The sequence below is a fragment of the Furipterus horrens genome, unplaced genomic scaffold (assembly GCF_987537825.1).
Source record: "Furipterus horrens unplaced genomic scaffold, mFurHor1.1.pri manual_scaffold_2, whole genome shotgun sequence".
Classification (NCBI taxonomy): domain Eukaryota; kingdom Metazoa; phylum Chordata; class Mammalia; order Chiroptera; family Furipteridae; genus Furipterus; species Furipterus horrens.
This window is the reverse complement of record NW_028327172.1, coordinates 42683645-42703057: the sequence shown is the minus strand read 5'-3', so window position 1 is coordinate 42703057 and position 19413 is coordinate 42683645. Positions and strand designations below refer to the sequence as shown.

The window sequence follows — 19413 nt, the reverse complement described above, 5'->3', positions numbered from 1 at the left end:
ACCCCACCCTCGCCCTAATATTGAACACTGGGGAACAGAGCCATTAACCACTGGAAATTGTCTTGCCTTGGTAGAGTTTAAGCCTCAAAATGATGCCAGAAATGAACACAGAATTCACTAGCCATCCTCACCAAAGAGTCTCTCTGAGAATCACTAACCTACAAATATCTGTTAATTTGTGACAGGTTCTGTTTCAGCCCTACTCCTACCAGGAAAAAGATAAAGAACGCTTCATCAATGACTCTAGACAAATCCACTGTCAGGGAACTGGAGGAAGGGAGCTCCTTCTGACTGACACCCATGGTCCTGCCAAGATCCTTGTCTGACTCCCTCAAGATGAGTCTCCTCCGACCTCCCAGGAATTTGCTCTTTCCTGATGTCAGCCTCCAACTTCTCAAGTTTCTGCTGCTCTGCCCTCATCTTGTACAGAACTGCCTGGAGCTCCTTCTTCAAGAGATGAATCACAGCAAAGTCAAGCTATGGGCTTTCTCAGCCTCAGAATAGAAGACAAATAGAAAAATCAGGCTGACCTCCGAAGAGACTAGAGTTTATAGGAACTGTGAAACAGCAATTAGAATCTGTGACTTGAAGGAAACGTGATGTGGTAAATGTTTTCTTCAAGACTCAGGTGATAGAAGTCACCATTCCTTTGTCAGAAGACAGAGTTTCTTTGCCCTAGAGGAAGAAGCCTGATCCTGTAGTAAGGAAAGAACTTAGGTCTGGATCCACCCAGCTGCCCACTTACCTGTCCTTTTCAAAGGGGCAATGACAAATTTGTTTGGGCACCAAACTTCTACACATTAACACAAGTTATAAATATATCTTTTTGTTTTGAATCTGCTCATCATTTTGTAATTGTGTGGAATGCACAGAAATGTCCTTCAGGCCTTGGAAGGTGACCATAGGGAGAAACCTGATCACAGGCCTCAGGGCTATGGTGGCAAGGTAATTAGAGTCAATGCAAAGTAGAGATTTCCCATCAAGCACTATTTTCTGCCTTGCTTTTCCCCCATCCTGGTCTGTTACTTAGTACTCCTGGGCTACCTCCTCCATGAGCAATGTGCGGTGATTAGGTGCTCTTGAGATCTCTAGCAAAACCAGCAAACGAACTTCCCCTCTTCCTTACAGAACAGCAGGAGTTTTTCTCCGTGGAGCACACAGAGATCTCTGTTGCTCTGTTGCTCTGTTGCTCTTCCTCTGGGCTCAAGTTGACCTTTTAAAGCATCTCCACTATGTTGGCCACATGCCAATTAGGCCACAGGCTTGAAGACTGGTAACTGCACACAGAGCAGCTGCTGTCTCCTTCTTAGCTGACCACGGACTCCTTGTTGTTTGCAGTGATGCAGGCTTGGCAGAAGCTCTGCCCACAGTCCAGGCTCAGGGGTTCTGTCTAGGCAGATGGGGTAGGTCACCTCCTCCTTGATGTTCACCAGGATTCCTGAAGCCATTGCAGCTGCCCCTCTGCTCCTACTGGTCCTGGGTCTGAGATTCCTCTTGCTAACAGATCCTGGACTGACGGAAAAGGTTAAAAGGGGGCAGAGTAAGAAAGGTAAGAATAAATGATGCTAATTGTAGAAATCAAAGTGGGCAGAGACCAAAATTGAAGGAACAAAATAATAGAAACAAGGAAAAATGTTTGGAAACCTGGTAAAAAGGATTTGTACAATAATTTCAAACACTTTACTTCTGGTTCATCTCAAATGATAAATTCAAACCTTATATATGAATTGTTGTTATTTTTAATTACTTTTACTTAAAAAATAATGACCTGAGGCCTTTTCTATCAAGATCCTTGTGTGACCCACCATCTCTCTTACTTCTTCTTTCTTAAGCCAAACACACCCTTTATGACAAAAGCACCAAACCACTTCTATGTCTGGGCTTTTATACCTGCTCTTCTCTCAACATGCAATGCTGCCCCTGGTGTCAGTAGGACTTAATCTCATCCTTCAATTAACTCTTTCCTTGCATGTTTGTTTATCAGAAAGACGTGCTCTGATTTGCATATTTACAGTGTAACCAATTGCCTCATTTGCTGTATATTTGAAATAATTTCTCTTATTATGAAATAATATGTGACAATGTGTTTGTGTATGTGGTAAAAGCCAACCCTTTATCAGATGTGTACGTAGAGATAGTGAGTGACTTATAAAGATCACTTAAGCCCTGGTTGGTGTGGCTCAGTGGAACCCTGCGAAACAAAAGGTCACTGATTTGATTCCCAGTCAGGGCACATGCCTAGGTTGTTGGCGAGGTCAGAAGTTGGGGGCACACCAGAGGCAAGCACACACTGATATTTCTCTCCTACTCTTTCTCTCTCCCTTCCGCTCTCTCTAAGAATAAATAAATAAAATCTTTTTAAAAAGCCCTGGCTGCTGCAGCTCAGTGGATTGAGTGTCAGCTGTGAGCTAAGTGTCGCTGGTTCGATTCCCAGTCAGGGCACATGACTAGGTTGCACGTCAGGTCCCCAGTTGGTGAGAGGCAACCCCACAGTGATGTTTCTCTCCCTCTCTTTCTCCTTTCCCCTTCTCTCTAAAAATAAAATAGGTAAATAAACAAACAAACAAATAAATAAATAAAATTTTTTAAAAGTCTTTAAAAAAAGAAAAGATCATTTATCTTCAATACAGAGTTGGGATGACCCTAACATATTCTAGGTCCCTCTTCAGGGCTCTGTTTCTACCCCACTGAGTTAATCATTGACAAACAGAGATAACGTCATGGACTCAAAAACACCTAGAGCAAGGGGAACTGTGGAACTGAGGAGGTTTAGACCAGCTAGGAGTTTCTGGAGAGTCTTGCGTCTGTAAACAGTAAGATTTCATCTTGGTCTGGAAATAGGCCAAGGACATTGATAAGAGTCTAAAACTGTGCATGTTTGTGGATGGTGGAGAGGGAGATGGTATAAACAGACTCACAGGACTGCAAAAATCACATATCTGAAAAAATAAAAATGAAATGAAATTAATGTCAGTGTTGAGAAGGAAGGCTCAAAATATTAGGCAAGTTCACTCAACTAATTATCATACTAATGACTGGACTAACATCCATAAACACAAATATGAGTCTAAATAGAGGGTTTCAACTACTATGACCTTGATATTCACCTGGAAAGTAATATTAAATTAAACAATTAGCCATACATATGCAAATGAACTCATATGAAAAACACTACTAGAGAGGTATGCATGTTGTTGGGAAATCAGATGATGGGGGCAGATAAAGGGTTGTCCAGAAATTCCATCTTAAAAACATAAGAGTTAACCTGAAAGCTGAAGAAGATGAAAAAAATGGGACAGAGAAGAAAAATGTTTGACATTAAAAAAATGCACCACCTTGTCTGAGTTTAAAAATGCCAGTGTGTCTGATGTGGAAAAAACAGCTATGCCTTTCATATCACATCAGCATGCAGTGACCATGATACATGGCAGTTCCCCAGTTATGTAACATTTGGGGCCCCCTTTTCAAGAGCAAAAGAAATGATCAAGTGTTCGGTTATGGAATATTAGATGAATTCAGTCTAATTGGAAGATGAGTAGGATGCACACATGGTAGCCCAGCAAAGAGATGATGAAAGCTTTCAAGACAAGGAGATGAAGGAAGTGGAGAGCAGGTGATGAGAGTCAGACATACCATGAGGTAAAAGGAAAAGATTGGCATTTAGATTAGTTATCTGAGAACAAATTGTTAACATCAGGCCTTGGCTTCTTCTTCCTGTAAATGTAATGTTGGCTTACTTTTGTCTTAGTACACTTTTTTAAAAATTTAATTTATTTTTTTTAGAAACCTATAATAGTAAACATGGCCTGAAATATAAAGTTTATTTGGACCAGGAGAACTTTTTTTTAAGTATATTTTATTGATTATGTTACAGTAGTCCTAATTTTTTTTTCCCTTTGCTCCCCTCCACCGAGTAGACCCCCTTCCTTCCAGCAATCCCACCCCCCTTAGTTCATGTCCATAGGTCGTGCATATAAGTTCTTTGGCTTCAGCCTTTCCTATTTTGTTCTTAACTCCCCTCTGTCTATTTTGTTCCAGCCAATTATGCTTCTTAATCTTCGTACCATTTCCCCATTTCACCCCCTTCTCCCTCCCAGCTGATAACCCTCCAAATGATCCCCATACTGATGATTCTGTTACTATTCTGGTTTTCTTAGTTGGATTTTGTTTTTATTTTTTAGATTCGGTTGTTGATAGTTGTGAGTTTGTTGTCATTTTATTGTTCATAGTTTTGATCTTCTTTTTCTTAAGTAAGTCCCTTTGACATTTCATATAATAATGGTTTGGTGATGATGAACTCCTTTAGCTTTACCTTGTCTGGGAAGAACTTCATCTACCCTTCCATTCGAAATGATAGCTTTGCTGGATAGAGTAATCCTGGTTGTAAGTCCTTGCTCTTCATCACATTGAATACTTCTCACCAGTACCTTCTCACCTGAAAAGTTTCTTTTGAGACATCGGCTGATAGTCTTATAGGCACCCTTATGTAGATAACTCTCTGCTTTTCTCTTGCTGTTCTTAAGATTCTCTCTTTATCTTCAACATTTGGCATTTTAATTATGATGTGTCTTAGTGTGGTCCTCCTTGGGTCTAGCTTTTTTGGGACTCTCTGTGCTTCCTGGACTTATATGTCTTTTTCTTTTGCCAAATTTGGGAAGTTTTCCTTCATTATTTTTCACATAAGCTTTCAATTTCTTGCTCTTTCTCTTCTCCTTTTGGTACCTCTGTGATTCGGTTGTTGGCATGTTTAAAGTTGTCCCAGAGGTTCCTATGCCTCTCCTCATTTTTTTCAATTCTTGTTTCCTCATTCTGTACTGGTTGACTTTTTTTCTTCCTTGTTCCAAATCATTGATTTGAACCCCAGTGTCCTTCCCTTCACCATTGGTTTTGTGTGAGTTTTCCTTCGTTTCATTTAGTATAACCTTGACTTCTTCCCTTATGCATTTGCCATACTTAAGCATATTTGTCAAGCCTGTGAGCATCTTTATCACCAGTTTTTTTAACTCTATGTCTGTTAGGTTAGCTGTCTCCTCATCTGTTAGGTTGGCTATCTCCTCGTCGCTTAGTTCTCCCACTAGAACCTTGATCCGTTCCCTCTTTTGGGTCATACTTCTCTGTCCCCTCATCTTGACAGGCTCCTGTGTTTGCTTGCCTCTGTGTCTTAGGTAGAGCTGTTGCATCTATTACATTGTAAAGGGCGGAGCCTTGAGGTATTCATCAGTACAGGGCGACCGGTTTCACCAAGTTGTGGTGCTGTATGCGGGGGAGGAGTCTGAGAGGGAACAATGCCATTTGCTCGGCACTCACTCCTTTTCCAGGCACTTCTACCACTTCTGTATGGGACTGGTGCCTCTCTAGCTGTTGCCCTTGCCATTTTTCCCAGAGTGGGTGGGTCTGCAGATGTTTTAGTATAATGGGGCCCTTTAAACAAGCAGACTTTACTGAGAGACCGGCAGTTTCTTTCTCCTCCCCAACCCCCACTGGTTTGCTCAGTCAGAAGCAATAAGGCTTTATTTTCCCTGGTGCTGGGATCATGAGCTGTGCAGCCTGGTCTGGTGCTAGGAGCGCTCCCCAGGTGTTACTCCCTAGTTTTTAAAGCAGGTGACCAGGCTTTCAACTGGCCTGCTGCTGCAGCCACCACACCGCTTCCTCTCTGCCCCTGCTCCGCCCCTCCTACCTGTCTAGATGAGTATTTCTTTTTTATTTCTTTGTTTGTTGGACTTCCATGCAGCTCAATTTTCTGGAACTTCTGGTTGTCTCTAGTTCTGAAATAGTTGTATTCCTTCTTAGTTGTGGAGGGAGATGCAGTGTGTCTGTCTAGGCTTTCATCTTGGCCAGAAGTCCTAGAAGGACTTTATGGAGACCTCAAATGCTAGTTAATAAACTTAGATACCATTTTTCAATTAGCAATAATCGCGCCTCGGATAAACCTCATTGGCTACGATACTGCCACTGCGCAAAGCTACTTAGATACCATTTTTACAAGGGGACGGGAACTTTCGTAACCAAGTGTGTCACTTTTAGTCAACAAACTTAGAAAATAAAATTTCAATACAGAATCAGAGTCAGAGGAAATCCAAAGATGTTGGTTCACAACCTCAGGAGTTCACGGGGTGAAATTCAAGGAGAGCACAAAGAGGTGGACCACTCTAGATCGGTAGGAGATAGGTTTAACAAGCAAGGGAAATGACATACAACACTCGAGAAACTAGTTGGCTTTTGTATCATTTAGTAAGATAGAGAACTCAAGAGAATGTGTTTGATCATGAAGTAAGGGGAGAAAAAGATGGTAAGTTTTTGGTTTCTTGTTGATTTTGAAGTTTCAGTGGGCTAGTCAAGAGAAGTTATCAAATAGAAAGTTAACTATGTAGGACCAAAAAAAATTGTGATACATTGCAATTTTGTTGTGCTAACTATCCTTTCCATTTTATTGAATCAGATATAAATATCAAGTCCGGAATACCTCAAAGGGAAATAGACAAGATTTTTTCTAAAAACTCTTTTTTAAGATTTTTTTTTAATTCCACTGACTTCTTTTTATTTATTGTTTTTCTATTACAGTTGTCCCACCTTTTCCCCCATTGCTCCCCCTAAGATCTTATTTATTTATTTATTTATTTATTTATTTATTTATTTATTTATTTTTAGAGAGAGGGGAAAGGAAGGAGAAGAGAAGGGCAAATGTCAGTCAGTTGCCTCTTGTACAACCCCAACCAGGGACCTGGCCCACAACCCAGGCATGTGCCCTGACCAGGAATTGAACCAGTTGACCTTTTAGTTTGCAGGATGATGCTCAACCCACTGAATCACACCAGTCAGGGCAATAGACAAGTTTTAAAAGTGGTTGTATGCTGACTAACTTAGTATATCAATTGTAGCAGATAAAAATGAGTACAATAAACTTCTGTTTCCCTAAAATTTTCTTTATTCATTGACTCTGGCTGTGTGAGTGGGTTCTTGCAGATTTCTGAGATCCTTACAAGAAACAGACTTTCTCTCATTTCAACAAGTCAGAGTTGGAATTTCAAGGCAAAAAAAAATCAGATTGAACACACACTGACACCAACCCCATCCATTTTGATGATATAACAGAAAACATTTAACATTTTAAAATAAAAACACATGGCACACAAAAAGCCATTTTTAAAAAATAAAATAAAATAACAATACATTTAAAACAATTAAAAACTAAACTATCATAAGCAAGAGAAACTACATAGACAGTAGGACTAAATATAATAAGATTTCCTGGAACAAGGAAGGGACATTAAGTAGTGACAACTTAGTGAATATACTAAAAGCCACTGAATTGTATACTTCAAAAAACAACTTCTGTCTCAATTAATAAACAAACAAACCAACAAAATTAAGTAAGGTCTGGCCCAGAAAGGGGAGACTGATACTATTTCCTATCTTCTGAATATGTCCTAGTCTTTAGTTTGTGCTCTGCTTTTAGTAGTCTTGTTTCCATCTTATCCTTCAACCCAAATTCTCCAAATCATCATCATTATTATCTATTTTATTGTTTTTCAAGTCCTTTCACATTCATTGTCTTAGCTGGCCTTCACACTAACTTCATACACACACACATATACACACAATCTTTTTAGTCCCTACTACAGTGTGACTCTCTTTGGAGCCTACCCTAACAATACCAGGCAGAATTATTCCTCTGGCCCCTGGACCCCAGAGCACTCTGTACCCCCTGCTGTATTGTAATTACTGGTAGGTGGCTGCTTGTGGTAAGGGAAGATGGTTCTCTTATCCATTGACTTGAAATGCTGACCCAAACAACAGATAAATCAAAGCTTGTCAAATTTTTTGAATGAGTACATCTTTCTTTTAGGAAGACATAAAAATATAATAGATTTTAGGAGCAGTGAAAGGGTGAAGAGAAAGCACTGAGGTAAAAAAGAAATACGGGGTTGAAAACAGACATTAGATAGATAATGAATGAAAGAAACTTGAAAGGAAAATGCCGTAGGAAGGAAAATAAGAAGAAAGAAGAAAGAGCAAGATTGTGTGGAGGAAAGCTAGTATTGGAATAGAAAATGCAAAAGCTAGTTCCATGAAAACTTGCCTCTGAGTTGGTGCTGACCCCCCACTCTCTCTTAAATGCTCAGTGTCAAACAACAGATCTCTTTTGTCTGGCTCTATGCCAAAAAATACCTTTATGTGCCTTAGATTCTTAGGTTGAACAGAGGCATGTTGGCCCAAGTGGTGGCAGAGGAATTTTCAGCTGAGGAAGGTAAACACACACACACACACACACACACACACACACAGAAAGATAGAGAGGCAGGGGACTCTGCTCCCAAAGGAGAGAGGGAATAAACACCAAATAAAGCAAGACCTGAGATTCAATTTTATAAGTGAAGGAAGTTCAGCTGTGTATGAAATATTGAAATGAGAAACTGTGAGTCTGAGGAGGTGACATCGAGGAGGTAGGTCTGGGTCAGATATTTTCAGGATGGAAAGGTGGTTATAAATGTGGAGGAATAGATGGGAAAGGAGTACCAGATAAGTAGACAGTTCTATATCAATCTTCAGAGAGGGTTCATCATCGTCATCGTCATCGGCAGCCGTCCGTCTCGAGAGACGATGGTGTACCTTCTTAAGAGTCTATCTGCACTGCCAAGAATGGTTGTGCAGTCCGACTCGGGAGTGACACGGTATCTGTCTCCTCCCGTGTTGAATCGACATCTTGCGATGACGCTGGAGTGTCCTCTCCAGTGAAGCTGAAGCTACAGAGCCTGGGCAGGGGATATGGAGGGTCTGCTGTTGCCCATGCAGAGAGGGTTAGAATGCTGGAAAAAAAAATTTTCTAGGGTGGCTGGCGTGACCTGTTTTCCTGGAGAGTAAGCTAGGAGAAGGGCAGTTTGGAGGGTCACTTCCCAGGTGAGGACAGAGAGATTGATGAGTAGGGATCCTTGGCTCCTAAGGAAGATGCAAGAATTATAAATGATACGGAGGTTCTATCCTCATACAATGAGTAACAATGGAAAAGAAGTTATTCTACTGCATTTGAGAAATAAGTTATGAAGGACAAAGTTTCTGGATGGTGCCATCAGATGAAGAAATCAAAAACAGATGGGAAAATTAATTCACTGGACTAGAAGGAATAGTTTTTCTAGTAATTTTTCCAAAGATGACAAAAGCATGAACTGGTGGACAAGGAAAATGGGCATTTTAAGGAGAAGAAGGTCTGAAAAACAGGGGTGCTAGAGAGACAAAAAGCTCTTGGGGCTGCTCACTAGTTTGGAGGTATAGCAACATTAGTGGGTGCCTGATTGGAGTAAAAACAGAAGTCACATGGGTAAATGATAGGGAGATACTGGAAACAAAGACTGCCTTGGAGGGCGATTATTTTGGAGAACTGAAATTGGAGAAGAAAAATGTATGCAGGTACTGATGGCACTGACAAAGGTGGAATGTGTAGTGGAGGGTGAGCATGACAAGCAATGCTGTGGGAAGAGTGAGCACAGCCAATGGCACAGGCTACAGATGAGAAAAGAATGTGAGGACAGGTGATCTATGATTATAAACCTGTGATTTTTACCATATGAATGTGAGTCCTTGATAGTGTGCACTTAAATGGCTCCATGGATAGGAACTTAACTATCCTATCATTTTTGAAAACATTCACTGCATGTCAACTCTATCCCAGACACCAGTGAATAAGACACAGTGCTCACCCTTAGGCAGTTCATAATATGTTGACGCTGAAAATAGTTCAGCGTCACAAATTCTAGAGAGAAAAATAGATAACTGATGGGGAACGGAGGTATAACCCAGCTTTGGAAACTGAAGAAAGTCTTTCTGAGTGACAAATATAAACTGGCTAGATTAAAGGGAAGAATGGAGATAAAGGAAGTAGATTGTATAAAAGACCACAAAGAAAGAAGAGCAAATTTGGAGACACACATTTTGTCCAGTATTGGTAGAGAAAGCAGAGAACATGTGTATGTGAATCTATTAGGCAATGGGAAATTATTCTCTATTGTCAAGTAAGTAGCATGCTCAAAATTAGCTTTTGAAAATACAATTTATACAGGGTGAGGCAAAAGTAGGTATACAATTGTGAATATGTGAAACATAGTTTATTTTTATGTTATTATTTATTAATTATTATATTATTTTCCATGCAAACAGATGTAAGCCTACTTTTTACCCATACCATATATGGAGACTGGTTTAGGGACTAGAAGGACTGGTCGGCAGCCGTCCGTCTCGAGAGACGATGGTGTAGCTTCTTAAGAGTCTATCTGCACCGCCGAGAATGGTTGTACAGTCCGACTCGGGAGTGACACGGTATCTGTCTCCTCCCGTGTTGAATCGACATCTTGCGATGACGCTGAAGCTACAGAGCCTGGGCAGGGTAATATGGAGGGTCTGCTGTTGCCCATGCAGCAGACCCCCCCTCTCTTCGCAGCTGAAGGGTCCAAGGGAAAGACGGAGTCAATACAGCTTGGCTTCAGGTGCGCCGCAGGAGTTGCCGGTGTTGACTACAACGTCAAACCGCCTTAGGGACTCCGGCTCCGGATTTTCTGTCGGGGTTTACTCCCTTAGCCTTTCCCCTGAAGAAGTATGCCGCAAGGCAGCGGAGGTTTTTTGGAGTCAGAGTTTTCCTTCTCTGATGTACCCTGACTGGAAGATCGAACCAGCGACACTTAGCTCGCAGGCCGACGCTCAATCCACTGAGCTAAACCAACCAGGGCTAGAATCATAGTACGTGCAAGATATTAGGAGATCCAATATGGGCCAGGCGCAGTCCTTGTTTCAAGAAGCTCAAAAACTTGTTTTAGGCAGTATATGTGACCTGTAGAAGGACTACAGGTCAGAAAATCAGTTGGGGGGGGTCTTTTAATAAAAGCAATATATTGTAGATGACAAATACAGATTTGGGAGGTATTAGTACATGCGGGCCAAATGAAGCCAAGGCAGATTACAGGACTGACCAGGGAGATTGAAGAGGATGTAGAGCCTAGAAACACACCAATAGGAAGCACAACAGTAAGCCATTCAGCAGGGACAGAGCAGCCTGTCATGAGGACTAGGAAGGAAGGTAAGAGACAAGGGAAGATCTAGAGTGAAGTAGAAAAATCAATGCCAAAACACGTGTTTCATGAAAGGTGTGGTTCTGAAGGAAAGAAGAGAGACAGGAAATAGTAAGACAGGCTAGCAAAATAAGATATTTTTATTATAGCTGTTAATTTTGGATGTTCATAAATAATAAAGATAAGAATCTAGGAAATTAGGAAAAACTGAAGATAAACAAGAGGGGGGATAATTGATGGAACAAAGCCCCTGAAGAGGTAGAAAAGAAAAAGAACTCAGAGAATAGGTGGGGAAATTATTCTTGAAGATATAGATACATATAAACTTATACACATATACATGTGTGCATATGTTTGTGTTTATATGTACATTGTGTTTGCATGTGTGAGTGTGTGTGTGTACCCAGCTTGTTTTAAAAATAAAGAAGGAAATCTTATCTTTTGCAACAGCATGGATAGACCTGAAGAGCATTATGCTAAGTAAAATAAACCAGTCAGAGAAAGACAGGTATCATATAATTTCACTCATATGTAGAATCTAATGAAAAAAAAAGAACTAACAGGCAAAATAGAGACAGATTAATAGATAGAGAGCACGCTGACAGCTGGGGAGAGAGTGTGAGCTGGGTGGTTGGAGAAACTGAACAAAAAAAGAAGAAAAACAAACAAACTCATGAACATGGACAACAGTGCAGTGATTACCAGGGGCGAGTGGGTGGCAGGAGGTGAAGGAGGGTGTAAGAGTGATGGAAGAAGACTTGTCTTGAGGTGGTGAACTCACAATACAGTGTACAGATGATTTATTATAGAATTGTGCACCTGAAACCTGTCTAGTTTTGTTAACCATTTCATCCCAATAAATTCAATAAAAAGGAAAATAAATAAATAAATAAAAATTAAGCTAAGGCCACAAAAAATGGTAACTATGTGAAGTGATTGATATGCTGACTTGATTATGGTAATCATTTCACAGTGTATTCATATATTAAATTATCATGTTGTACATTTTGTATAGATACAATTTTTATTTATCAATTATGCCTCAGTAGAGCTAAATTTTTTTAATTAAATTAAAAAACTAACTACAAATTTATTTTGAGAAAATTGATGACTTAACAATCAATTGGGTCTTCCAATTTGTGTACATGGTATATATCTACATTTATTATATTTTTAAAAATCTCTTCTTACAATATTTTGTAATTCTCAGTGTAGAGGCTTTGCAAATTTGAGTTAAATTTATTTTTAAGCATGTTATGTTTTTAACATACATTTTCTGTGCTTGCACATTTGTATTGCAATCAGAACTTTTAAACTGTGATTGTGTTGCTGTTTACTGCTAGTAAAGAAAAATACAATTGATTTATATTGCTTTGTACTCTATAAATAAACAAATAAATAACTTTAGGGAGCTTTCTTATTTCTAGCTAAAGTAAAATAAAACTATAAAAAGGAGATATTGAAAGGCAGAAGGGGCATTAACACTACTTTCTCTGAGAGTGGAGGAAATGAGAGAAGGGTGGATTCAGAGATAAGATAAATTTACAAGAGTGGAATAATAATACGAACAGTTGTCTCCTGATAGTCTGAAAGTCTCGGTTATGTAGGAGAGAAATTCTGTTGAAAGGGAACAGGAATTTGGGCAGTGGTGAAATTGTATATTCATTGTGAGAATAATTTAATAGGACTGAGGAAGAGTCAACTGGCCTAAAGTGCTATCAAGACTGTAGGGCTGTGTCATTTCCTTCACATCTTAAGTGAGCTGAGGAAAACACTGGTTGGATTTAGTTGAAGCCTGAACGTTTTCAGTGAGAATGATGCAGAAACCAATTGGGGTTGAGACGTTATTGGTCCTGACTGAAGAGATGGACAAGTAGATTAGATTGAGAAGAAAGTAAAAAACTTCTTACATCAGTAGCTCACAGACTTTAGCAAGAATCAGAACCACCTTGTGGTCTTGCTAAAACTTAGATTGCTGCCTCCCACCCCATAGCTCCTGATTCATTAAGAGATTGGAAGAGTCCAAGAATTGGTAAGTTCCTCAATGATGCTGGTCTCGGCTCCACACCTTCCTTCTGTTCTGGGTGATAGCCCCATACTTCAGGGTCACCAAGGTGAGTTAGCAAGCACCACACAATTTAGTAAGGTTTCCACAGACAAAATTTAATTTAACACACCAAGACCACCGTTATGTTCATTTCAAAGATCAAAAATTGTTACTCAGGAGGTAGTGACTTGTCCAAAATCACACCGTCTGACAGAGCAGGTCTCTGACCCGGATTTTTTCACACCTCATGCAATGTTATTTCTAAACGATGTAGCTGCTTTCACTGCCTCCGTACTTGTCAGAGCACCTGTGACTGGGGGGAAATGAGGTGCAGGGTCTGCATTGCCCACTGGCCCCAGTCCTTCTCTTCCACAATCTGCTAAGCAGAAGAGATTGTTTGATGTGGGACTGCAGCCTCTCTGTGCATAGCGTGGGGCTTTTGCAGTATATTACAGTTTGCATACTTATAGAGATTATACAGATTGTTTTTTTATTTTCTAGCTATCCCTGCTCTTTTCAGAACCTGTGGCACTGCACTGGGCCTGGCAATGTTTTCAAGTCTCATGTTGCCAGGAAGTCTCCCAGCTGTATGGAGATTCCAGATAGGACACAGAGCCTGTATGTGGGCAAGGCCTGTAACTGTGTACTTTGTGCAGAGCTTGTGTGTGATTATCCTTACAGACTATGCCTGTGTGCAGAGTCCATAATGGTTGGAGGACCTGTGAGTGTGCAGGCCTTGTGGTTGTTTGCAAGCTTTTATGTTCACTCTGCTAATGTTTACAAAGTCTGAAGCTATTTCTCCCCTATGGCACAGGTGACAGTTCTGTAGAAAATCATGGCTCTCTTATCTGCTAGCAGCACAACTGCTATGAACAGCTCTGACACTCGCATGGCAGGCTGCCTCCTCATTGGCATCCCTGGGCTGGAGCATCTACACATCTGGCTCTCCATCCCCTTCTGTACCATGTACATAGCTGCCCTGGCAGGCAACGGCATTTTATTTTGTGTCCTTCTCTCCCAGCCAAGCCTGCATGAGCCCATGTACATATTTCTGTCCATGTTGGCCAGTGCTGATGTTTTGCTCTCCACTGCCACAATGCCCAAAACACTGGCCAATTTCTGGCTAGGTTCTAGCCACATTTCCTTTGATGGCTGCCTCACCCAGATGTTCTTCATCCACTTCCTCTTTGTGGCTGACTCTGCAGTCCTGCTGGCCATGGCCTTCGACCGCTATGTGGCCATCTGCTATCCTCTGCAATATGCCACCATCCTCACAAGCACAGTCATTGGGAAGATCGCCGCTGCCACCCTGACCCGAAGCTTCATCATCATGTTTCCATCCATCTTTCTCCTCAAGCGCCTGCACTACTGCCGGATCAACATCATTGCACACACATTTTGTGAGCACATGGGCATCGCTCGTCTGTCCTGCTCTGATATCTCCATCAACGTCTGGTATGGGCTGGCAGCTGCTCTACTCTCCACTGGCCTGGACATCATCCTTATCTCTGTTTCCTACATTCACATACTCCGAACTGTCTTCCACCTCTCTTCTCGAGATGCCCGGTCCAAGGCCCTGAGCACTTGCGGCTCCCATGTCTGTGTCATCCTACTATTCTACATCCCTGCTCTTTTTTCTGTCTTTGCCTATAGGTTTGGTGGCAGACGCATCCCACGCTATGTCCACATCATTCTGGCTAATCTCTATGTGGTCATCCCACCAATGCTCAATCCCATTATTTATGGAGTGAGGACGAAGCCAATTTTGGAAGGGGCTAAACAGATGTTTTCAAATCTTGTCAAGGAATCTAAATAATGGCTTTCACCTTGAGCTCAACTTAATCCCTTTTTATACCTATTAATTGTTCTATATTCTACCAATTCTCATCTCTACATCTTCCGGTTATCTTGTGTGATTTTCACCCATGTCCTAATTTATTTAAATAAATGTTATACTCAAATTGGTGGTTACCAGGTTGGAGAGGGGTCGGAAGAGGATGGGTAAAAAGGGGGAAAGAGGTTAGGAAGTACAAATTGCCAGTTATTAAAATCATCTGAAGAATGTAAGTATAGCATAAGGAACAGTTGATAACATAATAATTATGTGTGGTGTCAGATGGGCTCTAGATTTATCAGGGGATCACTTTATAAGGTATATAAATGTCTAATCACTATGTTGTACACCTGATACTGATACAATATTGTATGTCAACTCTAACTGAAAAATAAATTATAACTAACTAAATAAATAAATCATGGAAACGATTCAGCTCAGGCAATGGGACTCAGCTTCCATTGGACAGCTCCTTATGACTACACTTGAGGAAGATATTTCAAATCTCCTAGTGTTGATTGTAACTGGCTATTTTCATTTTCATCATCATTTACTGATATAAAGTAATGTCCATTTTCACATCACTCTTACCAACTCACAATGTAGATTAGCTGACTTTTTTGATACTCTTTATTCACTAGCAGTAATGTAATAATAGTCTAGAAAATCTACAATCAACCAAGATTACGAGCTTTGTAATCTTTCTCTCAAGGTGGTCTCTCATATATGTTACATACTTGCAATAAATGCATGTCTGTAAAATTATTTGGCATTTAACAATATGAATCGAATGCCTTAAAAATGTTCATTCTCTTACCTACCAATTTCTCTTCTGGGATGTATGTAACTCAAGAAAATAGTCAGAAATGAGCACAAAAATTTATGCAAAAAGTCATTAACACCAGAATTATTTACAATAACAAAAAAAACAAAAAGCGAAACAGGTTTAATATCTTGCATGGATAATAATAATTAAATAAATAGTGCTATATAATATATACTTACTATCAAATGTTAGTCATTAAAAATAATGTTTACAAAGAGTTTTCATTGGTTTACAGAAAAGTCTGGCAGAATATAGAATACAAAGGAGTGAATACAAAATAAAATAAAATAAATGTTATAAAATCCACCTTTGAGTTATTTTTTTTGTTTATTTTTATTTATTTTTTTAAATGTTTTTTATTGATTATATTGTTACAACAGTTCCAATTTTCTCCCCCTTGCTCCCCTCCACCCAGCACCCCCCTCCCCCAGCAATCCCCCCCAAGTCCATACCCCTGGTTCGTAAAAATTAACTATCCCCCCCCTCTCAAATATTAGGACCCTTTGTAATCTTGTAAAGGACAATGGGCGAAGGTCTCAAGCTCCTCTAGCTGCTTCAAGCTGGACATGGTCGTCGTCCTACCTACCCTTGGGTCCAGAAAACCCTAATAAGAGTGGGGGTGTGGAGGGGAGGGTGGCCTTCCCACATGGGGAAGGATCGTGCAGATTCCAGGTCAGTTGGCTGTCTCCGGTCAACAGCGTGCTTGGTTTAACAGGCTGGTGTCCTTGTTGTGTTCTGGGGGTAACAGATTTGGCGAAAAGGGTTAAAAGACATCATTCAATCCATAACTACTAGATGACAAAAGGCAGGGATTAATTTTTCAATGTTCCATATTAGGGAAAAAAAAAAAAAAAGGCTTCTTTGTTTTAAACCTATAATATGACCCACCTCACTTTTTTTCACCTGTTATTTAAATACCTCCTGATCTTCCACCATCTCAAGAAAAACTAACTTGGAAAATGTGATAACTTACCTGGCCTCTATCATCCAAATAGGACTTTTCACTTGCATTTTCTTCTTAATGAATTACCTAATTCCTTGTATATAATTTTGATATTTAAATTTGCCAGTTCAACAACTTTCTCACCACGTGAACCCCTGAGAACTGATATATCTAAAAATTCATCATCACATGGAATGATAATTATTTTTATTACTAGCTACATGTGTCCATAATCACACATGTGTATACACCCAAGTTCAAAGATGCTAACACACAGCAACATATGTGGGTGGACACACCCATTTATCAAAACGTAAATAATTATATAGGGGTAGAGTACTTTTTTCCATCCAAATATGCTTTGTATTTAAAAATTATATTTATCATTAAAATGAGAAGTGAAAATACCTACTTATACTTGACAGATGTTGATTTATGTATTCTTTAATGAATTTTAAACTTCTCTATGTAATTTAGTAGTTTGCTCACTAATCATTGGTTATTCACACCAGAGATTAGATTAGCCTAATATTCTCTGTGATTGAGAAAAGCAATTCAGTCTGAATTTTAGTCCAAAATAACCCATCATTGAAAACCTAGTTCACATCTCAACTCTGTCCACTCCCATACTCTGCTCACAATGAAAGATCCATTCCGTTGAGTACTGAGAATATTTGTTCTTGTTTTATCAGAGATATTTTATGTTTGTTTCTTTAATCCTTGTATAGACTGAATTCCTTAAAGAAACAGATAATTTTTAAACGCTTTTTATCTATTGTCCCAAAGGATAAAAACCTGCTCATAGCAGATATGCATATCCGATACTTTCAAATTATATTATAGGAGGCTAATTTTTCCCACTATATAAAGGGTCTTAAAATGTAGGAAATAAATAATCACAAGTTTGATGGAAAAGAGGACAAAGACATAATTAGAATATGCTTAATTATTAACAAAAGAAATACAATTAAAACTACACCAAAATACTATTTCTCACCTAACTGGCAAAAATTTAAAAGAATTAACATAGTGTTGGCAACATTGTGAGAAAATAGGCTCTCTCATACATTGCTTATGAATATATGGTATAATTTTGTGAGATTTTTCATTTAATCTAGAAATCACACTTCTAGGACATTCGTCGTCGTCGTCGTCGTCAGCAGCCATCCGTCTCGAGAGACGATGGTGTAGCTTCTTAAGAGTCTATCTGCACTGCCAAGAATGGCTGTGCAGTCCGACTCGGGAGTGACACGGTATCTGTCTCCTCCCGTGTTGAATCGACATCTTGCGATGACGCTGGAGTGTCCTCTCCAGTGAAGCTGAAGCTACAGAGCCTGGGCAGGGTGATATGGAGGGTCTGCTGTTGCCCATGCAGCAGACCCCCCCTCTCTTCGCAGCTGAAGGGTCCAAGGGAAAGACGGAGTCAATACAGCTTGGCTTCAGGTGCACCGCAGGAGTTACCGGTGTTGACTACAACGTCAAACCGCCTTAGGGACTCCGGCTCCGGATTTTCTGTCGGGGTTTACTCCCTTAGCCTTTCCCCTGAAGAGGTATGCCGCAAGGCAGCGGAGGTTTTTTGGAGTCAGAGTTTTCCTTCTCTGATGTGCCCTGACTGGAAGATCGAACCAGCGACACTTAGCTCGCAGGCTGACGCTCAATCCACTGAGCCAAACCAGCTATATTCAGTACATACTAGTTATTTGTCAGGGAAAGATACTTAACCGCCTTAAGGCTTAATTTCTTTCTCTGTAAAACAAAAGGCAATAACACCCACTTTAGAGTTGTTTTAGTTATTAAGATTAGCTAAATATAAAAAATAATAAGTGGCATGTTAATGAACATTTTCTTGCTTTTTTTTTTTTACTATTACAAAATAGTTGAAATGTACTTCTTTTGGGGTATATTTGTGTACCTCTAGGAGAACTACTGTATTTCTATAGGTTAAATGCCTATAAGTGAAACATTTAGATAACAGATCGTGCATATTAACTTTTGATAATTTATTAAATGTTTCTTTTTATTTTAAGATGAAAACTTTCCTCTATATCTTCTCATTTTATTATATTTTTAATTATAAAATTAACACATCCTATTAGTAAAGAATTACATTTAAGAAAATGGACAGCAAAGTTTCTCTGATGTTATTTCCACAGAAGTTAACATATTCTTGTCCAGAATCAAAGGGAGAATTTGCCCCATTTATGTGTAAAAAAAAAAACCACGTTCATTAAGAAACAGTGCGAGGAGGCCTTGCCTTGCAGATTGAGAACTGAGAATGGGAGAGGGAGATTGAATAAGGAAGGTGTGATCCAGAGGCATAACACAGTTTATCTAGGGGCTTGAGTTGTTTCTTCTCCTCAAGTCACTTCCACTCTTCCAAGTCTCTATCTCAGCCCACCCCTAACTATCTATACAGTAGCCCCTCTCTATATCGCAGTTCACTTATTGCAGCCTCACTGTATCGCTGGATTTTAAAAAATATTATATTTAATTATTTATCGCGGATTTTTCGCTATATTGCGGGATTTTGTGGTACTGTATACATATGTTGTTAAAGTTATGTAGGTTTAAGAGTAAAGAATGCATTTAAGAACATAAGTAGTGTTTATAAAAGTGTGGAAAAGGTTAATAAGGGAGTTGGAAAGGTTAATAAGGCACCGGGAACAGTTTATAAGTGTGCGGGGAGGGTTTATAAAGTCTTAAAAT

General features: G+C 39.7%; 1 protein-coding gene, 1 non-coding gene and 1 pseudogene across 2 annotated transcripts; 1 reads left to right on the top strand and 2 right to left on the bottom strand.

Moving 5' to 3' along the window:
• Positions 1-243: 243 nt before the first annotated feature.
• On the bottom strand, positions 244-1490 carry LOC150018307 (tripartite motif-containing protein 5 pseudogene; annotated as a pseudogene).
• Positions 1491-5819: 4329 nt separating this feature from the next.
• On the bottom strand, positions 5820-5964 carry LOC150018306 (U4 spliceosomal RNA). Its single transcript, XR_016509456.1, has one exon. It is a non-coding gene; the product is annotated as a U4 spliceosomal RNA (small nuclear RNA).
• A 7945-nt stretch (positions 5965-13909) lies between these two features.
• On the top strand, positions 13910-14920 carry OR52B6 (olfactory receptor family 52 subfamily B member 6). Its single transcript, XM_090267703.1, has one exon. It carries the CDS (start codon positions 13940-13942, stop codon positions 14918-14920), a length of 981 nt encoding a protein of 326 aa, XP_090123829.1. The 5' UTR covers positions 13910-13939.
• Positions 14921-19413: the final 4493 nt, after the last annotated feature.

Bases quoted from the DNA above. Each gene is read 5' to 3' on its own strand.
- OR52B6 (XM_090267703.1), top strand. From the start codon at position 13,940: ATGGCTCTCTTATCTGCTAGCAGCACAACTGCTATGAACAGCTCTGAC.